A 23,359-nucleotide genomic window follows, 5' to 3' on the forward strand; every position below is an offset into this window, starting at 1 on the left:
GATGGGGGATGAGCTTTGTAAGGGTTGTGTTGTATTTGAGGAAGGGGCGGAGTGTGCGTGGGGATGGTACGTTGGGGGAAAAACAAAGTTGTAGCCACCAGCCCATTGGACAACAGGCTGGCGGGGGGCTGATCTTGAACTGAGCCAATGAGAGATCCAAGATGTACAAGAGGGAAGAGGAAGAACTCATTCAGAAACTTACACGCCTGGCCAGTGACTCAACGCGTTGAAGAGGAAGAGCCGCAGAACAGGCGGTATGCCTTTTTGTTCCTCTTTTAACACAAACTGATCTCCAAAGATTGGGAATTTATTTTAGCTGTAGTTCAATATTCCTATTTAAAACGGCTATTGAAACTGATAATTTGCCATTCAATAAGTATATCGTTGAATTATAAACGACTATTTAACTTGGTTCCTGCATTTGATTTAAAACGGTGGTGATTCTTCACTTAAATGGATGTCTTTGAGGGATGTCTTATTATGAACCGTTGGAGTATCAAGAGTTACAAGTTTCATTCATGCTCACACTAGTTGTAAATATTTCAAATCGCTGTTTAGATTTCAGATTTCTTCGACAGTGACAGTGTTGTAACAGCTCTTTCCAAATCACCAGACCCACAGAATTCAGTCAGAACAGACCAGCAAAAATCCAATATGAGATAAATAAATCTCAGTTGCCTAGTGTTTCGGGATCACGCTAACAGGAGCAAGGGGACCGCGGTTTGGTGACTTGGAAATGAAAGTGTACATTGTCATCATTAACCGTGCTCCAGCATATAACATGTTACTAATTTCCTTGTTTGAACCCAGTTTGAGTAATCGCTTTCATCAAATTGGCTGAGTGCTGTAAATGACCTCCAGGCAGCCTCAGGTTTTACTGGAGTTGATTGTTTACCGGTAGTATTGACACCATTAGTGCTTTTTTTTGACCATTATCTCGACAGAGCCATCAATTGCTGCTTGCTGAAAATAATGAAAGCCTTTTTATGGTGAATAAATACCCACACGATGAGCGAAAGGCATTAAAAATGTATGTCTGGTGCACTCCAAGCAAGAATTAAGAACTGAGCAGAAACCTCTGATATTTAGAACCATTATTAATTCAAATATTATTGATATTCTGTGCATATAGAATGTGATGTATGCTATAAATTTGCAATTTAAGGTGAGATTGCTTTGATGTGGGATGGGAGAAACAAAATGGTTAAAGAAGTGTAGAGTTACCAATGAGATATGAGTTGTTACTTAAATGCATTACAGAGTAGGGTATGAGCTAATGGTCCATGGGGAAAATTGATAGATGTTGAGGATAGCGTGTTTTCCTGTTAGTTATAATGCAATTAAAATAACACAGACTTGCCTTTGTACAGCACTTTCAAAATAATAAATCATCTCCAAGCACTTTACATATGAGTAAATACAATAAGTAGTAGTAGAAATTAAGATGGAAGCAAAAATACTGCGGGTGATGAATCTGAAACAAAAACAGAAAATGCTGGAAATCTCAGCAGGTCTGACAGCATCTGTGGAGAGAAAATAGGGCCAATGTTTCAAGTCAGGATGACCCTTCGTCAGAGTAGAAATGGGGAGTTGACAAAGAGCCTGCTCATAAAGCTAGGTTTTTAGGAGGCTTTTGAAAGGAAGGGAGGGTGGCAGCAATGCAAAGAGGATCAAGGAATAAATTGCAGAGGGCAGGATCTGTGTGTTTGGAAGATCCATCACAAAATGAGAAGCAGGAGGGTGTGGGGTGGGTAACAAGAGGCTGACATGCGTTGCAGAAGTAGAGTGAGAAAGTTGTAAATAAGGACAGTTACTTTTTAAAGGTAAGTGTGGGTTTTTACAACAACCGATAATAGTTTCATCAATGCAGGTGAAGGTAGTCAAGAAGGCATACGACATGCTTGCCTTCATCGGCTGGGGCACTGAGTTTAAAAATTGGCTAGTCATGTTGCAGCTTTATAGAACCTTAGTTAGGCCGCACTTGGAATATAGTGTTCAATTCTGGTCACCACACTATCAGAAGGATGTGGAGGCTTTGGCGAGGGTACAGAAAAGATTTACCAGGATGTTGCCTGGTATGGAGGGCATTAGCTATGAGGAGAGGTTGGAGAAACTTGGTTTGTTCTCACTGGAGCGACGGAGGTTGAGGGGCGACCTGATAGAAGTCTACAAGATTGAGAGGCATAGACGGAGTGGATAGTCAGAAGCTTTTTACCAGGGTGGAAGAGTGAATTATTAGAGGGCATAGGTTGAAGATGCGAGGGGCAAGGTTTAAAGGAGATGTACGAGGCAGATTTTTTACAGAGTAGTGGGTGCCTGGAACTCGTTGCCGGGGGAGGTAGTGGAAGTGGATACGGTAGTGACTTTTAATGGGCGTCTTGACAAGTACATGAATAGGATGGGAATGGAGGGATATAGTCCCCGGAAGGTTAGGAGGTTTTAGTTAAGTCGGGCAGCATGGCCGGTGCAGGCTTGGAGAGCCGAAGGGCCTGTTCCTGTGCTGTAATTTTCTTTGTTCTATCACCGTAGCATAAGAACTAGGAGTAGGAGTAGGCCATCTGGCCCCTCGAGCCTGCTCCGACATTCAATAAGATCATGGCTGATCTTTTTGTGGACTCGGCTCCACTGACCCGCCCGCTCACCATAACCCTTAATTCCTTTACTGTTCAAAAATTTATCTATCCTTGCCTTAAAAACATTCAATGAGGTAGCCTCAATTGCTTCACTGGGCAGGAAATTCCACAGATTCACAATCCTTTGTGTGAAGAAGTTCCTCCTCAACTCAGTCCTAAATCTGCTTCCCCTTATTTTGAGGCTATGCCCCCTAGTTCTAGTTTCACTCGCCAGTGGAAACAACTTCCCTGCTTCTATCTTATCTATTCCCTTCATAATCTTATATGTTTCTATAAGATCTCCCCATATTCTTCTGAATTCCAATGAGTATAGCCCCAGTCTACTCAGTCTCTCCTCATAAGCCAACCCTCTCAACACCGGAATCAACCTAGTGAATTTCCTCTGCACCCCCTCCAGTGCCAGTATATCCTTTCTCAAGTAAGGAGACCAAAACTGTACACAGTACTCCAGGTGTGGCCTCACCAGCACCTTGTGCAGCTGCAGCATAATCTTGCTGTTTTTAAACTCCATCCCTTTTAGCAATGAAGGACAAAATTCCATTTGCTTTCTTAATTACCTGCTGCACCTGCAAACCAACTCCTTGAGATTCCTGCACAAAGACATCCAGGTCCCTCTGCACAGCAGCATGCTGCAATTTTTTACCATTTAAATAATAGTCCATTTTGCTGTTATTCCTACCAAAATGGATGACCTCACATTTACCAACATTGTACTCCATCTGCCAGACCCTCACCCACTCACTTAGATTTTCTATATCCCTTTGCAGACTTTCAGCGTCCTCTGCACACTTTGCTCTTCCACCCATCTTAGTGTCATCTGCGAATTTTGACACACTACACTTGGTCCCCAAATCCAAATCATCTATGTAAATCATGAACAATTGCGGTCCCAACACTGATCCCTGAGGCACACCACTAGTCACTGATCGCCAACCAGAAAAACACCCATTTACTCCCCCTCTTTGCTTTCTGTTTGTTAACCAATCCTCTATCCATGCCAGTACATTACCTGTAACACTGTGCACCTTTATCTTATGTAGCAGTCTTTAGTGCGGCACCTTGTCAAATGCCTTCTGGAAATCCAGATACACTACATCCACAGGTTCCCCATTGTCCACTGCACATGTAATGTTCTCAAAGAATGCCACCAAATTAGTCAAACATGACCTGCCCTTCATGAACCCATGCTGCGTCTTACCAATGGGACAATTTATATCCAGATGTCTCGCTATTTCTTCTTTGATAGATTCAAGCATTTTCCCTACAGAAGTTAAGCTAACCGGCCTATAGTTACCTGCCTTTTGTCTACCTCCTTTTTTAAACAGTGGCGTCACATTTGCTGTTTTCCAATCTGCGGGAACCACCCCAGAGTCCAGCGAATTTTGATAAATTACCACCAGTGCATTTGCTATTTCTCCCGCCATCTCTTTTAGTACCCTGGGATGCATTCCATCAGGATCAGGAGACTTGTCTACCTTTAGCCCTATTAACAACTTGTTACTGAGAACAGCTTTACCTTCCAGATTTATTAATTGAATTTAAATTCCACCAGTAGCTGTAATGGGATTTGAACCCATGTCCCCAAAACCTGGTTGTCTTGGGTTAATATCCTAGTGAAGTTACCTCTGTTGCTATCATCCCATGATTTTGGACTCAGTGCATTGGGCGAAACAGAGCTGACGGAAAATAAAAAGGACAAGGGTGAGGGGTAAATTTAATTTGTTCAGTTTTATGTATAATAAACAAACATGGTTGCAGTTTTCCTAAAATATGGGAAGTTTAAGTCTAATTTTGGGAATATTTAAATGAAAAAGCATAGTTTAATAAAGACATGATAGAGGTGTTCAAACTTCTAAGAGGTTTCGATAGAGTAGAGGGAGGGAGAAACTTTTTTTTTGGCAAAAGGATCTAGAATTAAAGGACACAGATTTAAGTTTGGCAAAAGAACCAAAGGCATTATGAGAAAAAACAGTTTGTGCAAGAAGTGGTTATGATCTTGAATGTGCTGCCTGGAAGGATGGCGGAAGTAAATTCAAATTTCAAAAGTGAGTTAGATCAGTGCTAAAAAAATTGCAAGGGTGGGAAAAATGGTGGGGAAGTGGGACTAATTTGTTTGCTGTTGCCAAGAGCTGGCATAGACTTGACGGCGGAATGGCCTCCTCCCTACTGCAACCAATCTCTGATACTGGAACAAAAGTGATTGGAATCTACAGAACAAGTTAAAATAGAGGGCTGAGGTTCTGAAGCTTGGGAAACATGAGAAGAGAAAGCCACTGCATTGCATTACATCTTCTGTAATGTAATAGTTTAATGTTAGATTTTAGACTTCATTACTTCCATTAAAGCAAGTTGTTAGATGTGTGGTGTGTGTGGTCACATACCTTGTTTGTCCTTTTATGAAATAATTTTGCTTAATTTAAATTTAACCTGAGTCTGTTGGTGTGATCATTTTTCAGTTTCTCACCGGAGAAAGATCTTATGGAGTCAGTGACTGAAATTATATTAACTGGAAGATTGGCTGGCTTGTATTACTGGGCTATTTGGAAAGTTACCACTAGCAGTTACCGTTTGCCTATGAGAACCTAAGATAGGAGTGCTGAATGCTCTAGAATAGTAAGGGTAGGAAGAATCAAAAATGTAACATGGGATTTGAAGCTTGGTTCTGGGCCTTGGTCAAGCTTGAGACGGGTGGAGTCAATAGCAGAGGTATGCATTTTTGGTGCAAAGTAAGATGGCTTTGGTTTTTCCTGTATTTGGCTGTAGAAGTTTCACTTAATGTCAGACAGTCAAATGGTTGTGGAAGGTGATTTGGGGGGGTGGGGGGGGGGGGGTTTAAAAGTTGAAAATCATTAACATGCATGTGACATTAATCCCATGTTAGCATATAATATCTTAAAAGGGCAGCATCTGAATGAAGAGGGGGTAAGGATAGAACTTTTATCGTTTGTGGTTTGGAATAGTATGCAAATAGTTAAAACCTAGAAATTAATGGTGCCAATATTAGCAGATGAATCCAAACAGTGTTGGAATGATGTTTCCTTATTCACTGTAATGTAGGTGTTAATACCTTCATTTTAAATTATTTATTGTCTCTTCTGAACGGCTATAACCGTGTTAAGAATGTGGCTCCAAGCATGGCCAACGTTGACTTTTCGGCTTCAGTGTTTTAAACAAACCAAAATCCTTGTAAGTTAAATTTACTTTCTGCTCCAGGCATCTTTGGTGCTATCGAACACTTGGACTCGCTGCAGGAGTGCTCACAGTAACTGCATTCAGTTACTAAACTGCTCAGACTTGCACACTACACACTTTGTGTTATTAATGCTCTTTTATGGGTTGAATTGTTCCTTTGTCCTGATGAAAAGCTAGCGTAATGATGTACTGGGAATTATTTTATAATATCTGAAACTGTCGATAGATTTGCTTATCAGTGGTGCCTTGGTTAGATAAATGTGCCAAGTAAACCTAAACCTGAGGACATGATCAAATGAAGCAGTGCGTTGCATCCACAGGAACTGCAGCAGCTGCCAGAGTACAATTCTATTGGTGCTACACCATGCATGGAACTGTGCTCGTCACGTTGCCTCACGCAGGATTTCCAAATCCTGTTTTGATGACTGTTAACCTCAACAACGATCAGGTCATGAATCACAACTCATTTTCCTGAGCTGGTTTGAAGAAGTAAAGATACATGCAAAGCTAAATTGACTGCCACAGAGGTGTTATCACTTTTTCAGCTAAAAATGCTTTTGTTCACAATGCATTTATAGATTGTTCAAAGTTGTATTATTAGTCCCATGTCTCAGATTGCGCAGCATATATTCCATTTGGCGTGCAGTACTGTGGATTCAGTAATGCGGAGAGGAGTCTCCTTACTTGAAAAAGGATATACTGGCACTGGAGGGGGTGCAGAGGAGATTCACCAGGTTGATTCCGGAGTTGAGAGGATTGGCTTATGAGGAGAGACTGAGTAGACTGGGGCTATACTCATTGGAATTCGGAAGAATGAGGGGAGATCTTATAAAAACACATAAGATTATGAAGGGAATAGATAAGATAGAAGCAGGGAAGTTGTTTCCACTGGCGTGTGAAACTGGAACTAGGGGGCATAGCCTCAAAATAAAGGGAAGCAGATTTGGGACTGAGTTGAGGAGGAACTTCTTCACACACACTGTTGTGAATCTGTGGAATTCCCTGCCCGGTGAAGCAGTTGAGGCTACCTCATTGAATGTTTTTAAGGCAAGGATAGATAAATTTTTGAACAGTGAAGGAATTGAGGGTTATGGTGAGCGGGTGGGTAAGTGGAGCTGAGTCCACAAAAAGATCAGCCATGATCTTATTGAATGGCGGGGCAGGCTCGAGGGGCCAGATGGCCAACTCCTGCTCCTAGTTATGAGTATAACTCCTGTTCTGAATGGTGACTTGAATTATTCTAAATCATTTGGTTATTCTGCTGCAAATGGCGAGCAAGATTAGAAGAAATTGTGACTAGTTTACCACCCTAGACAACCTGGATCATAAACCCTGCATATTTCTTTGTCACAGGTAATAAAAAAGAGCTCTTCAAAATGAATCAATTGGTAACAAACTTTCTGTCATGACTGGTACACCTTTACTGCAAATCATCATTTTAAAACCCCTAACCCACCCCAATCCCCCCATCTCTCCCACCCTCGCTGTGAGGAGCTCACAGAAACCTTTGTCCAAACATTACCTGATTTTCCACTAAGATTGAAATCATCCTATTAGCTGCCTCTGCCACTTCCCTTCCTTCCCCTAGATCACCAGGCTCAAATTTCCCTAAAGCTCTCCCCATCCTAATCTTGAACTTGCATCATTCTCTAGTAGCTTTGTTATGTCCCCTTGTGCAATCTCCAAGCTCAGGTTGCCCGCGAGTCATGCCTCCTATTCCCTTGATCCCTTGCCACTAAGCTACTGATCTTCCCGCTTCCTTTTCTGATTCCCACAACTGATATCAATGATTCTCTCTCTTCAGGTACCATCCCTCAGGCCTTCAAATCTTTTGTCATCACCCCTCTCCTCAAAATCAGCCCTTGACCCCACTGTCCTTGTACACCACTGATGGATCTGCAATCTCTCTTTCCTCTCTAAGTTCTAGAACATGTTGTCACCTCCTAATTCTGTGCCCATTCTTTTTGAAGGGATTCAAAACACTGAGTTCCAATCAGATTTTCATCCTTGCCAGAGTACCAAAATGGCTCTTACCAGAGTCACAAATAGCATCCTATGTGACTGACGAAGGTAAACTATTGCTCCTGTCCTTCGTGACATGTCTGCAGTCTTTGACATAATTGACCACATCATTCTCCTCCGATACTTCACCATTCTCGTCCAGCTGAATGGGACTGCTCTCACCTAGTTTGCATTCTTAATTATTGAGTATGTGACCCGAATTGGCTCTCTTCCCACTCCGATAGGATAACTGTGGCTCCCTCTCCCATTTCTCATTGGCATGTTATCCCTAGGTCAGATCATCCGAAAGCAGCATGTTTGTTTTTACACGCATGTTGAAGACACCTAGCTCCACTTCACCACCACCACTCATGACTCCAGCATCGTTGCTAAATTATCAGACTGCTTGTCCTATGAGCAGAAATTTCTTCCCATTAAATATTAAGACAAACTGTTGTCTTCAGTTCCCACAACAAACTCTCTTTCCTGTTCATCTCTCTCCTTGGCAAGTGCCTGAGGCTGAAACAGACTGCTCGCAATCTTGGTGTCATACTTGACCCTGAGATGAGGATTTGACCACACATCTTTGGCATCACTAAGGCTGTCTAACACCACCTCCACAACATCACTGAGTCAGACCCCTGCCTCAGCTCAACTGTTGCTGAAATTCTCATCTATGCCTTTATTATCTTTAGACTTGACTGTTCTAACACATACCTTGCCGGCCTCCCAAATTCAACCCTCTGTAAATTTGAGGGTCATCTAAAGCTCTGCTGCCCTTGTTCTTTCTGCTACCAAGTTCACCCATCGCTCTGTGCTTACTGATCCACAATGCTTCCTGGTTAAGCAGCGTCTCAATTTTTCAAATCCCTCCGTGGCTTTGCCCCTCCCTATGTCTGTAATCTGCACTAGCTTCTAATTCTCTGAGGTATGTGTTCCTCTTGAGCGTCCCTGATTTTTAATTGCTTTACCATGGATCTCTGTGCCTTTAATTGCCTGGCCCTAGCTTTAGAATCCCTCCCTAAATTACTCTGCCTTGCTTTTCATCTTTAAGACCCTTCCTACAAATGACCTCTTTGACCAAGCTTTTGGCTGTCTGCCTGACTATTGCCTAACTTGGCTCGGTATCAAATTTTGATTCAGAATACTCTGTGAAGCAGCTTGGGATGATTTATTACATTTAAAGTATTATATCAATAAAGTTGTAAAATATCCAGGCGTGGTATTGAGCAAAGCGAGTGTGTTTACTGAAAAAGTCCTTTTGCAGCAACATTCACAAACTCTGCCACTGCAGCTCCAATTGGAAATAGCAAAGTGAGCTTGTCAGCTAGCTAATTCATTCACGTTCCTGTCTGTTCTTTCCCAAACTCCTTGGCCTGGGCCTCGGCTCCCCCTCTGCGACTGGATCCTGAGCTTCCTAACTCTCAGACCACAATCAGTAAGGATAAGCAACAACACCTCCTCCACCATCATCCTTAATACCGGTGCCCCACAAGGCTGTATACTCATATACCTATGATTGTGTGGCCAAATTCCCCTCCAACTCGATTTTCAAGTTTGCTGATGTCACCACCGTAGTGGGTCAGATCTCAAACAATGACGAGACAGAGTCCAGGAATGAGATAGAGAATCTGGTGAACTGGTGCGGTGACAACAATAATCTCTCGCTCAATGTCAACAAAATGAAGGTAGCGTAAAGGAGAACATACCCCGATCTACATCAATGGGGACAAAGTAGAAAGGATCGAGACAGATCACCATCAACCTGTCCTGGTTTTCTCCTCTTCTTCTCTCTCTCTCTCTCTCTCTTCCCCCCCCCCCGCCTCCATGCCAACACTATAGGTAAGAAAGCCCACCAATGCCTCTACTTTCTCAGAAGGCTAAGGAAATTTGGCATGTCAGCTACTACTCTCCAACTTTTACAGGTGCACCATAAAAAGCATTCTTTCTGGTTGTATCACAGCTTGGTATGGCTCCTGCTTTGCCCAAGACCACAAGAAACTACAAAAGATTGTGAATGTAGCCCAGTCCATCACGCAAACCAGTCTCCTATCCATTGACACTCTATACTTTCCGCTGCCTTGGCCAGTATAATTAAGGACCCCACATACCCCGGACATTCTCTCTTCCATCTTCTTCCTTCGGGAAAAAGATAGAAAGGTCTGAGATCATGTACCAACTGACTCAAGAACAGCTTCTTCCCTGCTGCTGTCAGACTTTTGAATGGACTTGCCTTGCATTAAGTTGATCTTTCTGTACACTTTGGCTATGACTGTAACACCTCATTCTGCACTCTCTCGTTTCCTTCTCTATGAACGGTATGCTTTGTCTGTATAGTACGCAAGAAACAATACTTTTCACTGTATACTAATACATGTGACGATAATAAATCAAATCAAAGAGCAAGGAAGATAGAGGTAGAAATACAAAGACAATAAGGGTGAGCATGTTGGACTTCTAGAGCGAGACAAAAAGGCAAACTACAAAATGAAATGTGAGAGGGTGCAGAAAATAAGTTTCTGAGAAGTTGCAGGAAGAGAAACATGCTGCTTTTTGTCAAAACTGGTGTAGAAGAGCAATGTGCCAGGAGATCCATTAGTGCTAATGTTCCAGTCAGAAAGTAAGCCAACACAATAATGAAAATGTGGCTGTTGATGAATCTGATTTTATGCAACTTCATTATTTGGGTGGGGCATTGATGGAGGAACAGAGCAGAATCAAAATAATGTAGGATTTTCTCAGTGTAAAGTCTGTGATGTCACAAGGGACTGGGGATTGTGATGGTGGGGGTGGGGAGTTCACTCAGTTCAACAACTCGCACAGATGTCCAAATGCAAAATGTTTATTTAAAATGTCTTCAGATACTCAGCCAAACAGAAAAGAAAGGAAAAATAACCATCTAGCTCCTCTTTGAGCCTAACTTTACACACAATGTACCCCTATTTAAACTTGGACGGCGAATCCAAGTGTATGGGAAAAGTACCGCCCTTCTAACACACAGCCCTGAGTGATTCCATAAGTTTGATTAACGTCACCTATTAAAATTTTATTATATACCTTATTATATTATGCTTAATATGTATTGATCTGGGTTTTTGTAGAAGTGGAATTAATCCTCCAATGTAATATCAGTAATATCTACAAAAATGCTACCATTGAAAATAGTAGACAATGAATATGGAAGCACTGAGTGGGAGGCAATGGCCTAGTGGTATTATCGCTAGACTGTTAATCCAGAAACTCTGCTAATGTTCTGGGGACCTGTCTTTGAATCCCAGCACAGCAGATGGTGGAATTTGAATTCAAATAAAAATAAATAAATCTGGAATAAAGAATTTACTGATGACCATGAAACCATTGTCGATTGTTGTAAAAACCCATCTGTTTCACCGACCTCCTTTTAGGAAAGGAAATCTGCTGTCCTTGCCTGGTCTGGCCTACATGTGACTCCAGAGCCACAGCAATGTGATTGACTCTCGGCTGCCCTTGGGCAAATATGGATGAGCAATAAGTGCTGGTCAGCCAGCGACACCCATATCCTACAAATTAAAAAATGAGTATGTCCTGTAGCAGAAGATGAATTGCGCTGATTTGAGAATTAAAATGTTGTTTTGGATAAATATTATGTATGATCTGCTATACAATGCTTTTCCCTCCAGTGTTTTAAAAAATATTGTAAAGCTGGGCTTACTGATGTGGATGTCTTCAGAAGGTGCAGAGTGATGTTAAATACTGTTAGATTCATGGCTTACTGGAAATTGATACCACTCTTGTAGTTACAATACAAATTGCATTATTTTAATGGGCTAATGTTATTCCTGAGAACTGTAACACGCTTTGCAATTGCTTTTTATTGCATTTCCTTTCCAATTGTTCATTATGTTGCTGTTTTGTGTCTGAATTGCAGATCCATTTGCAAGCATCATCCAAGAACATATAGTCCATAGCTCTTTGTAGAGATGGCGTATATGATTGTCGAGGAACGAACAGATTCAATCCTTCACCTGAAGAGATCTCCAGGTGTTCGGTCCTGGTCCGTGTTGGTTGGTGAGTCCATAATAATTATAGCACCTTGAATTCGTTGGTAACATATTCATTTCTGGTTCCTAAAAGTGCAGGTTCACATCCCGCAACAAGATGTCAGTGAAGTACTAAGTCAATTCTGCCTTGTTGTGCTGTCTTTTGACTAATGCATTTAAATCAGAGTTTGATTTAACTCTTCTAGTGGTTCTGGTGAATGTTATGGATTCCATGGGATTACTCAAAGAAGAGGAGGGAGTTTTCTGGATGTCTTGATCAACGTTCCATCCTTGACTATCTGCAGCGATTCAAGAAGGTGGCTCACTGCTACCTTCTCAAGGGCAACTAGGGATGGGCAATAAATGCTGGTTAGCCAGTGATGCCTATGTCCCACGAATGAATTAAAAATTAACTTTTCAAAAAAAAAAATTAACTCTTCATTTGTCTTAATATTGGTACACTGCAAGCACCACATTTTCTTATGCACGTTATAATTATGTGGAATGTTTTTGAGATAGTTTGATCTAAAGCATTTAACAATTATATTTAACGTTGCTCTGTATGGAGGAAAAGATGATGGGTAATTTTAAATGTAAATTGCTGAAGGACATCACTACCAAAGCTTTAGAAGTTCACAACAAAGAGTTAACAGTGAAATTATTTTTTCTCTTCTGTAGGAATTGGTTCTATTGGTCTAGCTGCTGCTTACTACAGTGCAGGTAAGAAAAGTTAAAGTATAATGGTTTAATATCCTTCTGATTCTTGGATCTCCTTTACTAATTTAAAAAAAAGAATATGTATTTTCAACTATTCACAGAGATGATGGTAGTATTGTCACTGGACTAGTCATCCTGAGATCCAGGGTAATGCCATGGAGACCCATGTTTGAATCTCTCCATGGCGGATGGTGAAATTTGAATTCAATAAAAAAAGAAATCTGGAACTAAGAGTCTAATGATGACCACAAAACCATTGATTGTCATAAAAAAAAAACTCTCATCTGGTTCACGAATGTCTTTAGGGAAGACAATCTGCCGTCCTTACCTGGTCTGGCCTACATGTGACTCCAGATCCACAGCAATGTGGTTGACTTTTAAATGGCCTAGCAAGCCACTCAGTTCAATGGCAGTTGGGAATTGGCAACAAATGCTGGCCTAGCCAGCAACGCCCACATCCCATGAAAGAATAAAGGGGAGAAAAAAAAGCAATCATAAACCTGGTTTAGGTCAATGTGCAGAAGTGACGGATGGAATTCAGAGTATTGAGTGTGAAGCCATGAGATTAAGTGAAACAAGCAAGAATTCAGAAATATAAATGATTGAAGAATATGAAGCGGGGAGAGATGTGAAACTTTTGGTAGCTTGGTAAAATCACTCATTTGGTATTTGCAAGTGGTGAAGGAACTAAACAAAATGTTGGGACGAGTAATTCCAAGGAGATAATATTGAAGGTTTTTCGAGATTTAGTGGTCTAAACCCACTTGAATTTCCTTCAACTAAATTAAATGGAGGAACATCAGGAAGGTTCTTTTGCATGCACTTGGGCTCACCTGCTTTTCTGATATTCATTGTACCCCGGTGTCTGGTGTGCCCGAGTACAGGTTTAGATACTCAAATTAATCATAAAAGTGATAAACTACATGCATATGAGATAAATCAGTTGGTCTCTGCTGGAGAAATGCAGAATTTGAACTTTAGTCTCTCCCTCTAGCTTGAGAATTATGAGGCATGGTAGGGTATGATTGTCCAGCTATGAATGGGTGAAAAATCTAGTCCATTAACTTTACAATCAGTTACCATTTGGCAGCACAGTTTGAAGATTACAGTTGTCAAAATTAACTATGTACAAACTTGTTTGATGTGAAATTAAGTTTTTTTTCAATGCTAAGATTGTTAGAGATTTATAAAAATTCATCCTGCTTTACAACTTAAATTGGAATTACAAGGGATAAATTTTCATCCTCACTGGGGGCACAATTCAGCAAAACGAATTACGAGCAAGTTGCAGAACACACCTGATTTTCATTTTCATAGAATCCCTGCAGTGCAGGTGGCCATTTGATCCATTGAGTCTGCACCAACGCTCTGGAAAAAGCATCTCATCCAGGCCCTCCCCTCCGCCCTTTCCCCATAACCCTGTGCATTCACCATGGCTAACCCACCTAACCGAGGCATTGAAATGAATGTGCTCAAGATGGCAATTTTCTCCATTTGTGTTGTGGAACAAATCGGCTAAGCTCAGTAATGGTACAAAGAAAGATGCAGCAGTAAATGAGGTAACAGCTGTACCATGCACTGCAGCTTTAATTTGTACATAAACTTTAGCTTTAGTATAAATATCTAAGTGCAAATGATCACTCGACGACAATTGATTTATTGATGGTTACAGCAGCACAGGAAGTTTTGAGTTTCTGATCTTGGTTAGACTTTTTGAATGAAGTTATAAACTAGAAGTTGTACAATTTCTATAGCGGGAAAGTAGGAAACAGAAATAGACGGACTCTCCAAATGGTTACAGAATGGTATAAATTTAACCCTGGGAGCAGGACCTCTGCTAAGAATGTTGGCCTACATCGTTTAGTTTTCATTTATTGGGGGCACAAGTAGGCTTATGTTAACACTGCAATGAAGTTACTGTGAAAATTCCCATGTCGCCACAATAAGGTGCCTGTTCGGGTACACTGAGGGAGAATTTGGCATGGCTAATGCACCTAACTAGCATGCCTTTCGGACTGTGGGAGGAAACCCACGGGGAGAACATGCAGACACCACACAGACAGTGACCCAAACCAGGAATCGAACCCGGGTCTCTGGTGCTGTGAGGCAGCAGTGCTAACCACTGTGCCACGCATCAGAGAGAGAGTTACTGAGTAAAACACAGAAGAGTGTCTGATTTTGTGGTTTTAAAAAAAAGATATATTAGCCTGCATACCAAACTGTGAAATTATACCAGATGATAGGGTGTTGTGACTGTACATTTGACTGAAGTGTTTTCATTATGTACAGGGCAGATATGAGAGACTGAATAAAATGTATCTGTATTTGTTTGCAGACAGTTGGGCATGGAAGTTATTCTACGTAGTGGGCTGCTTATTTGTGGCTGTACAAAACTTGGAAGACTGGGAGGTAGGATGGTATTTAAAACTTGCCTTCAGTAGTAGGGGTATTACAGCGACGTGAATCCATAGTTGTAAATAATTTATTCAGATACTTGTGAATTATATATAATGTGACCAGGTATCTAGTGTTCATTTTGAAACTTAAAGAAATGCTACACCAAAGGAGTCTAAAATGGTGCCAAACTCGCTTCTTAACTTCTGCAATATTTCTCTTACTTGTTCCTGCCCTCCCACGTTGCGGGTTTCACCAACAGCTGTTCCCCTGGCAGTCACTCCACTGCTGAGTTCAAATGAATCGAGCTGTTCCAGATGACATTTTCTGAATGCTGACTGGAAAGTCTTAACTATTAGGTCTCCATAACCAGGGTCTGATTGTGAAGTGACTATTATTACTGGATTAATAATCCAGAACCTGGGTTACAAATCTAGAGAGTGAGAGTTTGAATTAAAAGTTCAAGTTTATTTATTAGTGTCACAAGTAGTCTTACATTAACACTGCAATGAAGTAACTGAAAATCCCCTAGCCGCCACACTCTGGCGCCTGTTTGGGTACACTGAGGGAGAATTTAGCATGGCCAATACACCGAACCAGCACAGTCTTTCGGACTGTGGGAGGAAACCGGAGCACCCGGAGGAAACCCATGGGGAGAATGTGCAGACTCCGCACAGACAGTGACCCAAGCCAGGAATCGAACCTGGGTCCCTGGCGCTGAGGCAGCAGTGCTAACCACTGTGCCACACAGCTTGAGAAACTGGATTCAACTTAAATGCTTTGGATCGTTGTTTTTAAAAAATAATTTCAAGTGATTCACTAAGTTCCTTCAGGGAAGGAAAACCTGTCTTTATCCATTCTGGCCTATAATTTGTAATTTCAGTTTCCAACCAATAAAATGGTTTGTGAGCTGAGCTCAGAAGTCACCTATCTTCCCTGTACCCAGGGAAGGACAATCAATGCTGGCCTTGTCAGCAATCACCACATCCTGGGAATGAATCAAAGTGTCAAGATTATCTGCTACTGGAGAGATATAATCTTGGTCATGTTCTTTGTCAGATCTAATCCCTACCTCCAGAAGCTTGTATGCTTTGCAATTTTAACCTCTTATTACCCAGATTTAACAAGATAAATGTTCCTATGAAGTGGCTCAAAATAAGAAATCTCAATGTGTTTTCAAATCTTTGCGAACCTGCCTCCTCGTGTAATGTTTGCCGCTGACAACTCCCAACCTACATTTTTGAGGTTCTGTTTGTCAAGTTAATATTTAGCAATGAATTGGTAAAAGCTACCTGAATATTGGCAATGGACAAAAATTTAAATGGAAAAGCGCTGATGCTTTAGAAATTCTGGAACACCGGGAAACCAATATTACATCAAATAATCCACAAGGATTAAATGTTTGCATGATGTCGAACACTGATCCATTGGTAGGAAGTAAGATTGTAATGTGAAATTTTTTGTCTTTCGATTCATTTAATAGTTTCTTTTTATCTGCCTTTCAGGAAGTCATTTTTGACCAGACTAAAGGTGTTGCAGTTCTTAAAAATTTTAATCTTTATACGAGGATATTGACCATGTGGAGAAATAGTCAAGATCACGGTAAGGTGAAAATTTATTTTTCCAAACATTAACCTTAAACTTTAGAGCCATGGTGACAAATTGAGTGTGATGGTAGAAACCTTACAACAAAGTATGTTGAGGTGGGGTGAATAACTATTCATTTTGTCCTGAACATGAATTCAGCGTTAATTCCTCCTCCTCTGCTAATTGTTAATTCCTTCTCAGTGCCACCTCGCATGGCTTGCTTTTGATCAACCAATTAATGTTTTCAACCTCGTCTCTAGGTTCAGGTTAGATATAACAAGACAAAGATTTGGCCTTTAATGGCAGGGCTAGCTTCTCAAGGTGCACCTTTTACACTAAAGTAATAATCTGACTACAACATGAAAGTGGGTGGCACAGTGGTTAGCACTGCTGTCTCGCAGCATCAGGGACCCGGGTTCAATTCCAGCCTTGGTCACTGTCCGCATGGAGTTTGCACGTTCTCCCTGTGTCTGCGTGAGATTGCTCCAGTTTCCTTCCACAGTCCAAAGGTGTATGGGTTTGGTTGATTGGTCATGCTAAATTGACCCTAGTGTCAAGGGGATTAGCAGGGTCAATATGTGGGGTTACGGGATAGAGCCTGGGTGGGATTGTGGTAGGTGCAGACTTGATGGGCCGAATGGCATCCTTCTGCACTGTAGGGATTCTATGTTAAAGCAGTTGCTTGGTAGTACAGAACTTGGATATTGCTGAAAAGAGAGACATGTTGCCGAAGTTTTTTGTCTTGCACTCAACAGAACAAATGCAAGAATACCCAAAATTCTAACCATTCATACTACAGTAAAGTGTGGTTAGCAAGTCAACTGATTGTTCTCGGCATTGCCGTGGTGAAAGACAATCAAAGGGTTCACCAAGGTAATTGAGGAGAGGCGCAAGGCTTGAACATGTTCCTTTTGTTTGCAGAGATTGGTTCCTTTTGTGTGGCGTATCAATCATTTGTGAATGAGTCACGTTGCGAGTTTGACTGATTTATTTTAAATTGGTTGTTAGTGTAGCCAATGGAACACCCAGGATTATTCAGGTAGTGCTGTCCAATTGCAGAATCGCATCAGTGTAGATGTTTTATTTTGGGTTTGGCAAGCCTGGTTTGATGAGTGCAGTCTGCATTATTATGGACAATTGAAGGAACATGCTGTTAAATAATTCAGCCAATCGCTCGGCCTATGTATCTGACATCGCATTAGCACTGAAATTGACACTTTGTGAAATGGGCAGAACACCTTTTGGACTGATGGCAGCATTCCATTAATAGAAAATACTACTTGCATAGTTGCAGCATGAAACTGCTTCCTTAACCTGTTGTTCAAATTTTGAGAAACTTTGTCTTTCCAGAGTAATTTGAGATATACTGGGTACTTTGCACGTCCAAAAGTGGCTGCTTTTTGGCCCATTTTGTGAGGTGGTGTAAAGAGTGATCTGAACCGGATAGCCATTAGGATAACTTTGTGCTCTATTTCTCTGTCACTACCACTGTGCAGACTCACAACGCCAAACACAGATCGTGGTACTTTCTAGTTTTGTAATGTGTGATATTAATTTGTACAATTTCATGCAATATTTTATTAGCTCAATTTCAGTGACTGACCGTGTTCTGTTTCTAGTGGTGGCACAGCTTCAGCATATCCGTGCTGTTACAGTAGAGGAGGAGAGGGTCCGCTATTTGGGGAAAGGTTACCTGGTCGTACTGCGGTTTGCAACTGGCTTTTCACACCCGCTGACCCAAAGCGCAGTGCTAAGTAATCGGAGGTAAGTAACTCGACTCTTTGGCCAATTTGTGCTTTACCAAAAAATTGATGATGTGTATTAACCCAATTTACGCTTACTTTGTGGAGCTGCAGAATCAACTATTTTGTTGTTTAAGCAATTGTTTATATCAGTATTATAATTATACACGAGAATAAATCTGTCCTTTTTAATTTGGATAAGTTCATGTTGCTTAATTGTATTTTTGTGTTTTGAACCCCATTATCTCCAGCAGTACAATTGTTGAACATTTATGCTGCACATGGTCCACAGAGGCAAATATATCTCTCATTTTATGAACCCTGTCAACTGGAGACTTTACCCTATTTACAATGAAATTCTGGTTTGGTTGCATACATGGGCATATTGTTCCCCATTATAAAATTCAAGTCACCAGTGTAGAAATGTAACCTTGTATCTTTTGAAAGGATGTCGCTGTAAAGTGTGAAAAAGAAATTAACAATGATGATTGCCTGACAAACTTGGGAGCAAGCCACAAACTCCCCTTTCTCTTTGGTAAAATATAAAACCAAGAGGCAAAGATGACACTTTGTAAAGATAATTTTAAAAGAGGAAAATGAACTTTGAGTGGTCCAGTAACGGGAAGAAGAACACACACTTTTTTAACAAAAGCGCGTACAATGAATTATTTTGAAGTGTAGTTTCTACGTAAGTGAAAGTAAACTGGAGATAATAAAGAATTTTCCACACCACCAGATAAATATGAATTCAAGTCTGAGGGATGCCCATCATGGGTCTGTCTGCAACATTTCTGATATCCAGCTGATACATAATGATGTGATTTTTTTTGGGAGTGATGGGGGGGAAAAGGAGGAAAATGGGCCAGTTCATGTGCATTGCTGATCAGTGTACTTTTTGATACTAGGACACAGATCATGCAGTCTTTGGATTGTTGGAGACATGATCAAAGATGTATGCTAGAACCCCGGAAGTCCTGATGCACTGACTTGGTGGGGAATTGCATTGGAATTTTTGGACTGTTCCGACTTAGTTACCTAAATAGTTACCCAGGAAATGTTAGACTGAATAATCGGTCTAAATTGCCCCTTAGTTTCAGGGGGACTAGCTAGGGTAAATGCATGGGGTTGTGGGATAGGGCCGAGGTGGGATTGTGGTCGATGCAGACTTGATGGGCCGAATGACCTCCTTCTGCACTGTAGGATTCTACAGTGCAGAAAGAGGCCATTCAGTCCATTAAGTCTGCACCTATTTTACCTAGGCCCACCCTATTGCTGTAATTCTATGCATTTGGCCTGCAATCCTCCTAACTTCACATCTTTGGACACTAAGGAGCAATTTAGTATGGCATATCTTTGGACTGTGGGAGGAAACCGGAGCACCCGGAAGAAACCCACGCGGACCTGAGGAGAAGGTACAAATTCGCCCAAAGCTGAAATTGAACCTGGGTCTCTGGCTCTGTGCTAACCACTCTGCTGCCTCGTCTATATCCTGGATGAATATGGAACTGACCCCCCTCCCCCCGCCCCCCACACCATTCACACTGGCTCCCCCATGACACACCTATCCACCTGCCTGGCCCAACTCCTTCATTCACTGACATAGAGAAAGCTTGGAGCCTTTGAATACTTATCAGAATATGGCAGCTGGTGCCCTGAAGAGGGGGAGCTTGGCTTCTGCGCAGATTCCCTTTGCTGCTGCTCTCTGTGGATTCCTGTGCTGAGTGAGGGAGCGCGGATGGATCCTCCATTGGAAATGTGGAGAGAAAAATCTCACCCCAGTAAGTGGGTAGCTCTCCGTCTGACCAGCATCAGCAACAAGGGTCGGCGCTGACTGTAAGATTTGGGCCGAGACCTGCATTTCTAACTTTGTCTTGTGTTTTTCTTTCCTTTGCGCAGTGACGTTGATGCCGTAGCAAATCTTATAACTAACTTTCTAAAGCTGAACGAACCGTCTCTTGATGACAAGCTGGGATTGTCTGCAGACAGCAGTGATGGCACCAGCAGTGAAAATGAAAAAAACTGAGGATTATTAACCAGAATCATTTCACTATCATTAAGGACGCAGCCCCAATAAATCCATGGCTTTTTAACATCTGAACAGTTCTGGAAAACTAGTTGTGAAGCTGCACACTGCATGGTGAACATTTTTGCTGGAGAAATAACACAACTATAACTTGCACATTCCAGTGTTACTAACGTGAACACCTTGCTTTGACAGAATGCAACTTTTATTGTATATTTGATCAATATTATAAGCTGTAAGGAATAATAGCTAGTTACTTAGGAAATACTGAACGGAGAACCTTGTTTTGGTTGTGACTTTGCTCTTACAACTGCATACTTTGTTTATAGTCCATTTCATAGAATCCTACAATGCAGAAGGAGGTCATTCGGCCCATCAAGTCTGCACCGACCACAATCCCACCCAGACCCTATCCCACAACCCCATGCATTTACCCTAGCTAGTCACCCTGACACTAAGGGGCAATTTAGCATAGCCAATCCACCTAGCCCGCACATCTTTCAGACTGTGGGAGGAAACCGGAGCACCTGGAGGAAACCCACGCAGCCATGGGGAGATCGTGCAAACTCCACACAGACAGTGACCCAAGCCAAGAATCGAACCCAGGTCCCTGGTGCTGTGAGGCAGCAGTGCTAACCACTGTGCCACCCCATTTCAATTCACTTTGTTTTCTCTTTGGGGGTTTCTTGTAAAAATAATATTCATACAATTGTTTTCCTGTAAGGCGAATAATACAGTGGAATAGTAGAAATGATCTGTGTATTTAAGTACAAGTAAGGAAGAGGAATAGTTAGTGGTTGGATGCTGAGACCGTTTGCAGTATTTCTGAATGAGGATGGTTGACTAAATACATTTTGTGCACCAGTTGCCTTATGGGTTTACTTTCTAGTAGAGCGAGAAGACTATTTGAAAGCAGTTCAATGCTGAACATCCTGTAAAGAATGTTAATGTTGCAAAGGGGATAGAAATGTGATGCTGGTAGATTGAGATTCTAGGGATTGGCCTGCTGAAGAGGCTGGGCATTTTGTGAGGTGTAACTCCCCGTCTCCCCAAAGCCTGTCCACCAACTACAAAGCACAAGTCAGAAGTGTAATGGAATACTTGCATGGATGAGTGCATCTCCACCAACACAAGAAGCTTGGCACTATCTAGGATAAGGCAGCTTGCTTGATTGCCACCCCATCCACAAGATTAAACAAGCATTCCCTCCCCTGATGCAGTGGCAGTAGTGTGCAGCACCTACAAGGTGCAGCGCAACAACTCATCAAGCTTCCACTGGACTGTCCAAATCTGCAATCTCTTGAAGGACGAGGGCAGCAGATATGTGGGAACACCACCACCTGCAGGTTCCCCTCCAAACCCCACACCATCCTAAATTGGAACGTTATCACCACTCCTTCACAGTCACTGGATCCAAAAACCGGAATTTCCTTCCTAACAGCACTTTGGATGTATCTCCGTGGACTGCAGCAGATGAAAAAGGTGGCTCATTACCACACTCAAGGGCAATCTGTGATGGGCAACAAATGCTGACTTTGCCAGTGACACCCACATTCTGTGTATGTTTTTTTTAACAGGTGTACTGTAAATTATTACCACTTCCTCTTAAGAAGTGGGGAGAATAAAACTCTGGCTTGTTGGATGTTTTGTTTCGTCAGTAATGGCCTAATCTATCCCTTTGGCAGAGATGTGAAAAATATTTATGATCTTTAAATAGGTAGTTACAGATTCGCATTTGACACATACTGGTTATGTTCATGCAGGAATTTGGCAGTTAGGAGACTGGGTCACTAGTTTTGATGTTATAAAAGCCTTGAGTCAATAGGATTGAGGAACGGAGCAGCTGATTCCTAAACTCAAGCGTTCACATGCTGGTAGTAACTGAATCTGGGTAGTCAGGGCTGCTGGAAGATTGAACTGCAAATCTGAGTTGATTGTGAGACTCTGCTCAAACCCCAGCATTTCAATCAAATGTGAAATGTGATTGTCCCGTTTAATTCAAAATGCTTCATACTCTGTCAATGTCAGAATGCCACCAAAGAGGTTGCTTCATTCAAATGTTCCTACTGTTATTTGGACTAAGTAATTTGTATAGCTGCCCATTTTAAAAATAATACTAAAACTGCCTTTACAAAAATTAATATTTTAGAGCCAATGCAAAGAAGTTGTTTTTAATTTATAAAAAGCATTATCCATTTGAGGTACACTCCTTGCAAAAAAAAAAAGTATTTAAACTGTTAAGCAGGTTGCATCTTTCTTTAATTGTTGCTCGACTGCTTGTTGGATCTAGCTTTGGTGTGTAGGATATATAAACATAGGCCATTCAGCAATTTGAGCCTGCTCCGCCATTCATTATAAACATGGGTGATCATCCCAACTTAGTAGCCTGGACCCACTCCGCCCCTTATCCTTTGATCCCCTTTGCCTCAAGTGCTATATTTAACTCCTTATTGAAAACATGTTTTGGCCTCAAATGCTTCCTGTGGTAGCAAATTCCATAGGTTTACCATTCCTTGGATGAAGAAATTTCTGCTCATCTCAGTCCCAAAAGGTTTACCCTGTATCCGTAGACTGTGATTCCTAGTTCTGGACACTCCCACCATCTGGAACATCCTTCCTTCCTGTATCTACTATCCAGTCTTGTTTGAATTTTATAGGTTTCTATGAGATCATCTCCTCTTTTCCCCCCCAAAAAATGTTCTTCTAAACATTAGGAAATATAATCCTAACCAACTCAATCTTTCCTCATGCATCAACCCTGTCATTCCAGGAATTAATCTGCACTCTCTCTGTAACAAGAACATCCTTCCTCAGAGATGAGGTGACCAAAACTGCGCACACTATTCTTGGTGTGGCCTCACCTAGGTCCGGTATAATTGCAAGACATCCCTGTTCCTGTTCTTAAATCCTCTCTCTATGAAGGCCAACATACCATTTGCCTTCTTTACCGCCTGCGGCACTTGCATGCTTACCTTCAGCGAGGACACTCGGGTCTTGTTGCATGTTCTGTTCTCTTTTAATTTATAGTCATTCAGATAATCTGTCTTCCTA

General features: G+C 41.6%; 1 protein-coding gene across 1 annotated transcript; it reads left to right on the top strand.

Annotated features, from left to right (window-relative positions):
* cybc1 (cytochrome b-245 chaperone 1) lies at nt 1-21,949 on the top strand. The gene is made up of 7 exons (XM_078225484.1): nt 1-254; nt 11,734-11,873; nt 12,524-12,565; nt 14,898-14,971; nt 16,462-16,558; nt 18,163-18,307; nt 20,182-21,949. Exons 2-7 carry the CDS (start codon nt 11,786-11,788, stop codon nt 20,306-20,308), a joined length of 573 nt encoding a protein of 190 aa, XP_078081610.1. The 5' UTR covers nt 1-254; nt 11,734-11,785; the 3' UTR covers nt 20,309-21,949.
* Nucleotides 21,950-23,359: the final 1,410 nt, after the last annotated feature.

The sequence above is a fragment of the Mustelus asterias genome, chromosome 12, assembly GCF_964213995.1.
Source record: "Mustelus asterias chromosome 12, sMusAst1.hap1.1, whole genome shotgun sequence".
Classification (NCBI taxonomy): Eukaryota; Metazoa; Chordata; class Chondrichthyes; order Carcharhiniformes; family Triakidae; genus Mustelus; species Mustelus asterias.

Excerpts from the sequence above, each read along its gene's own strand:
- cybc1 (XM_078225484.1), top strand. The coding sequence starts at position 11,786 with ATGGCGTATATGATTGTCGAGGAACGAACAGATTCAATCCTTCACCTG. Across the intron at positions 12,566-14,897 it reads TGCTGCTTACTACAGTGCAG|ACAGTTGGGCATGGAAGTTA; the intron begins GTAAGAAAAGTT and ends ATTTGTTTGCAG. Across the intron at positions 14,972-16,461 it reads AAAACTTGGAAGACTGGGAG|GAAGTCATTTTTGACCAGAC; the intron begins GTAGGATGGTAT and ends TCTGCCTTTCAG.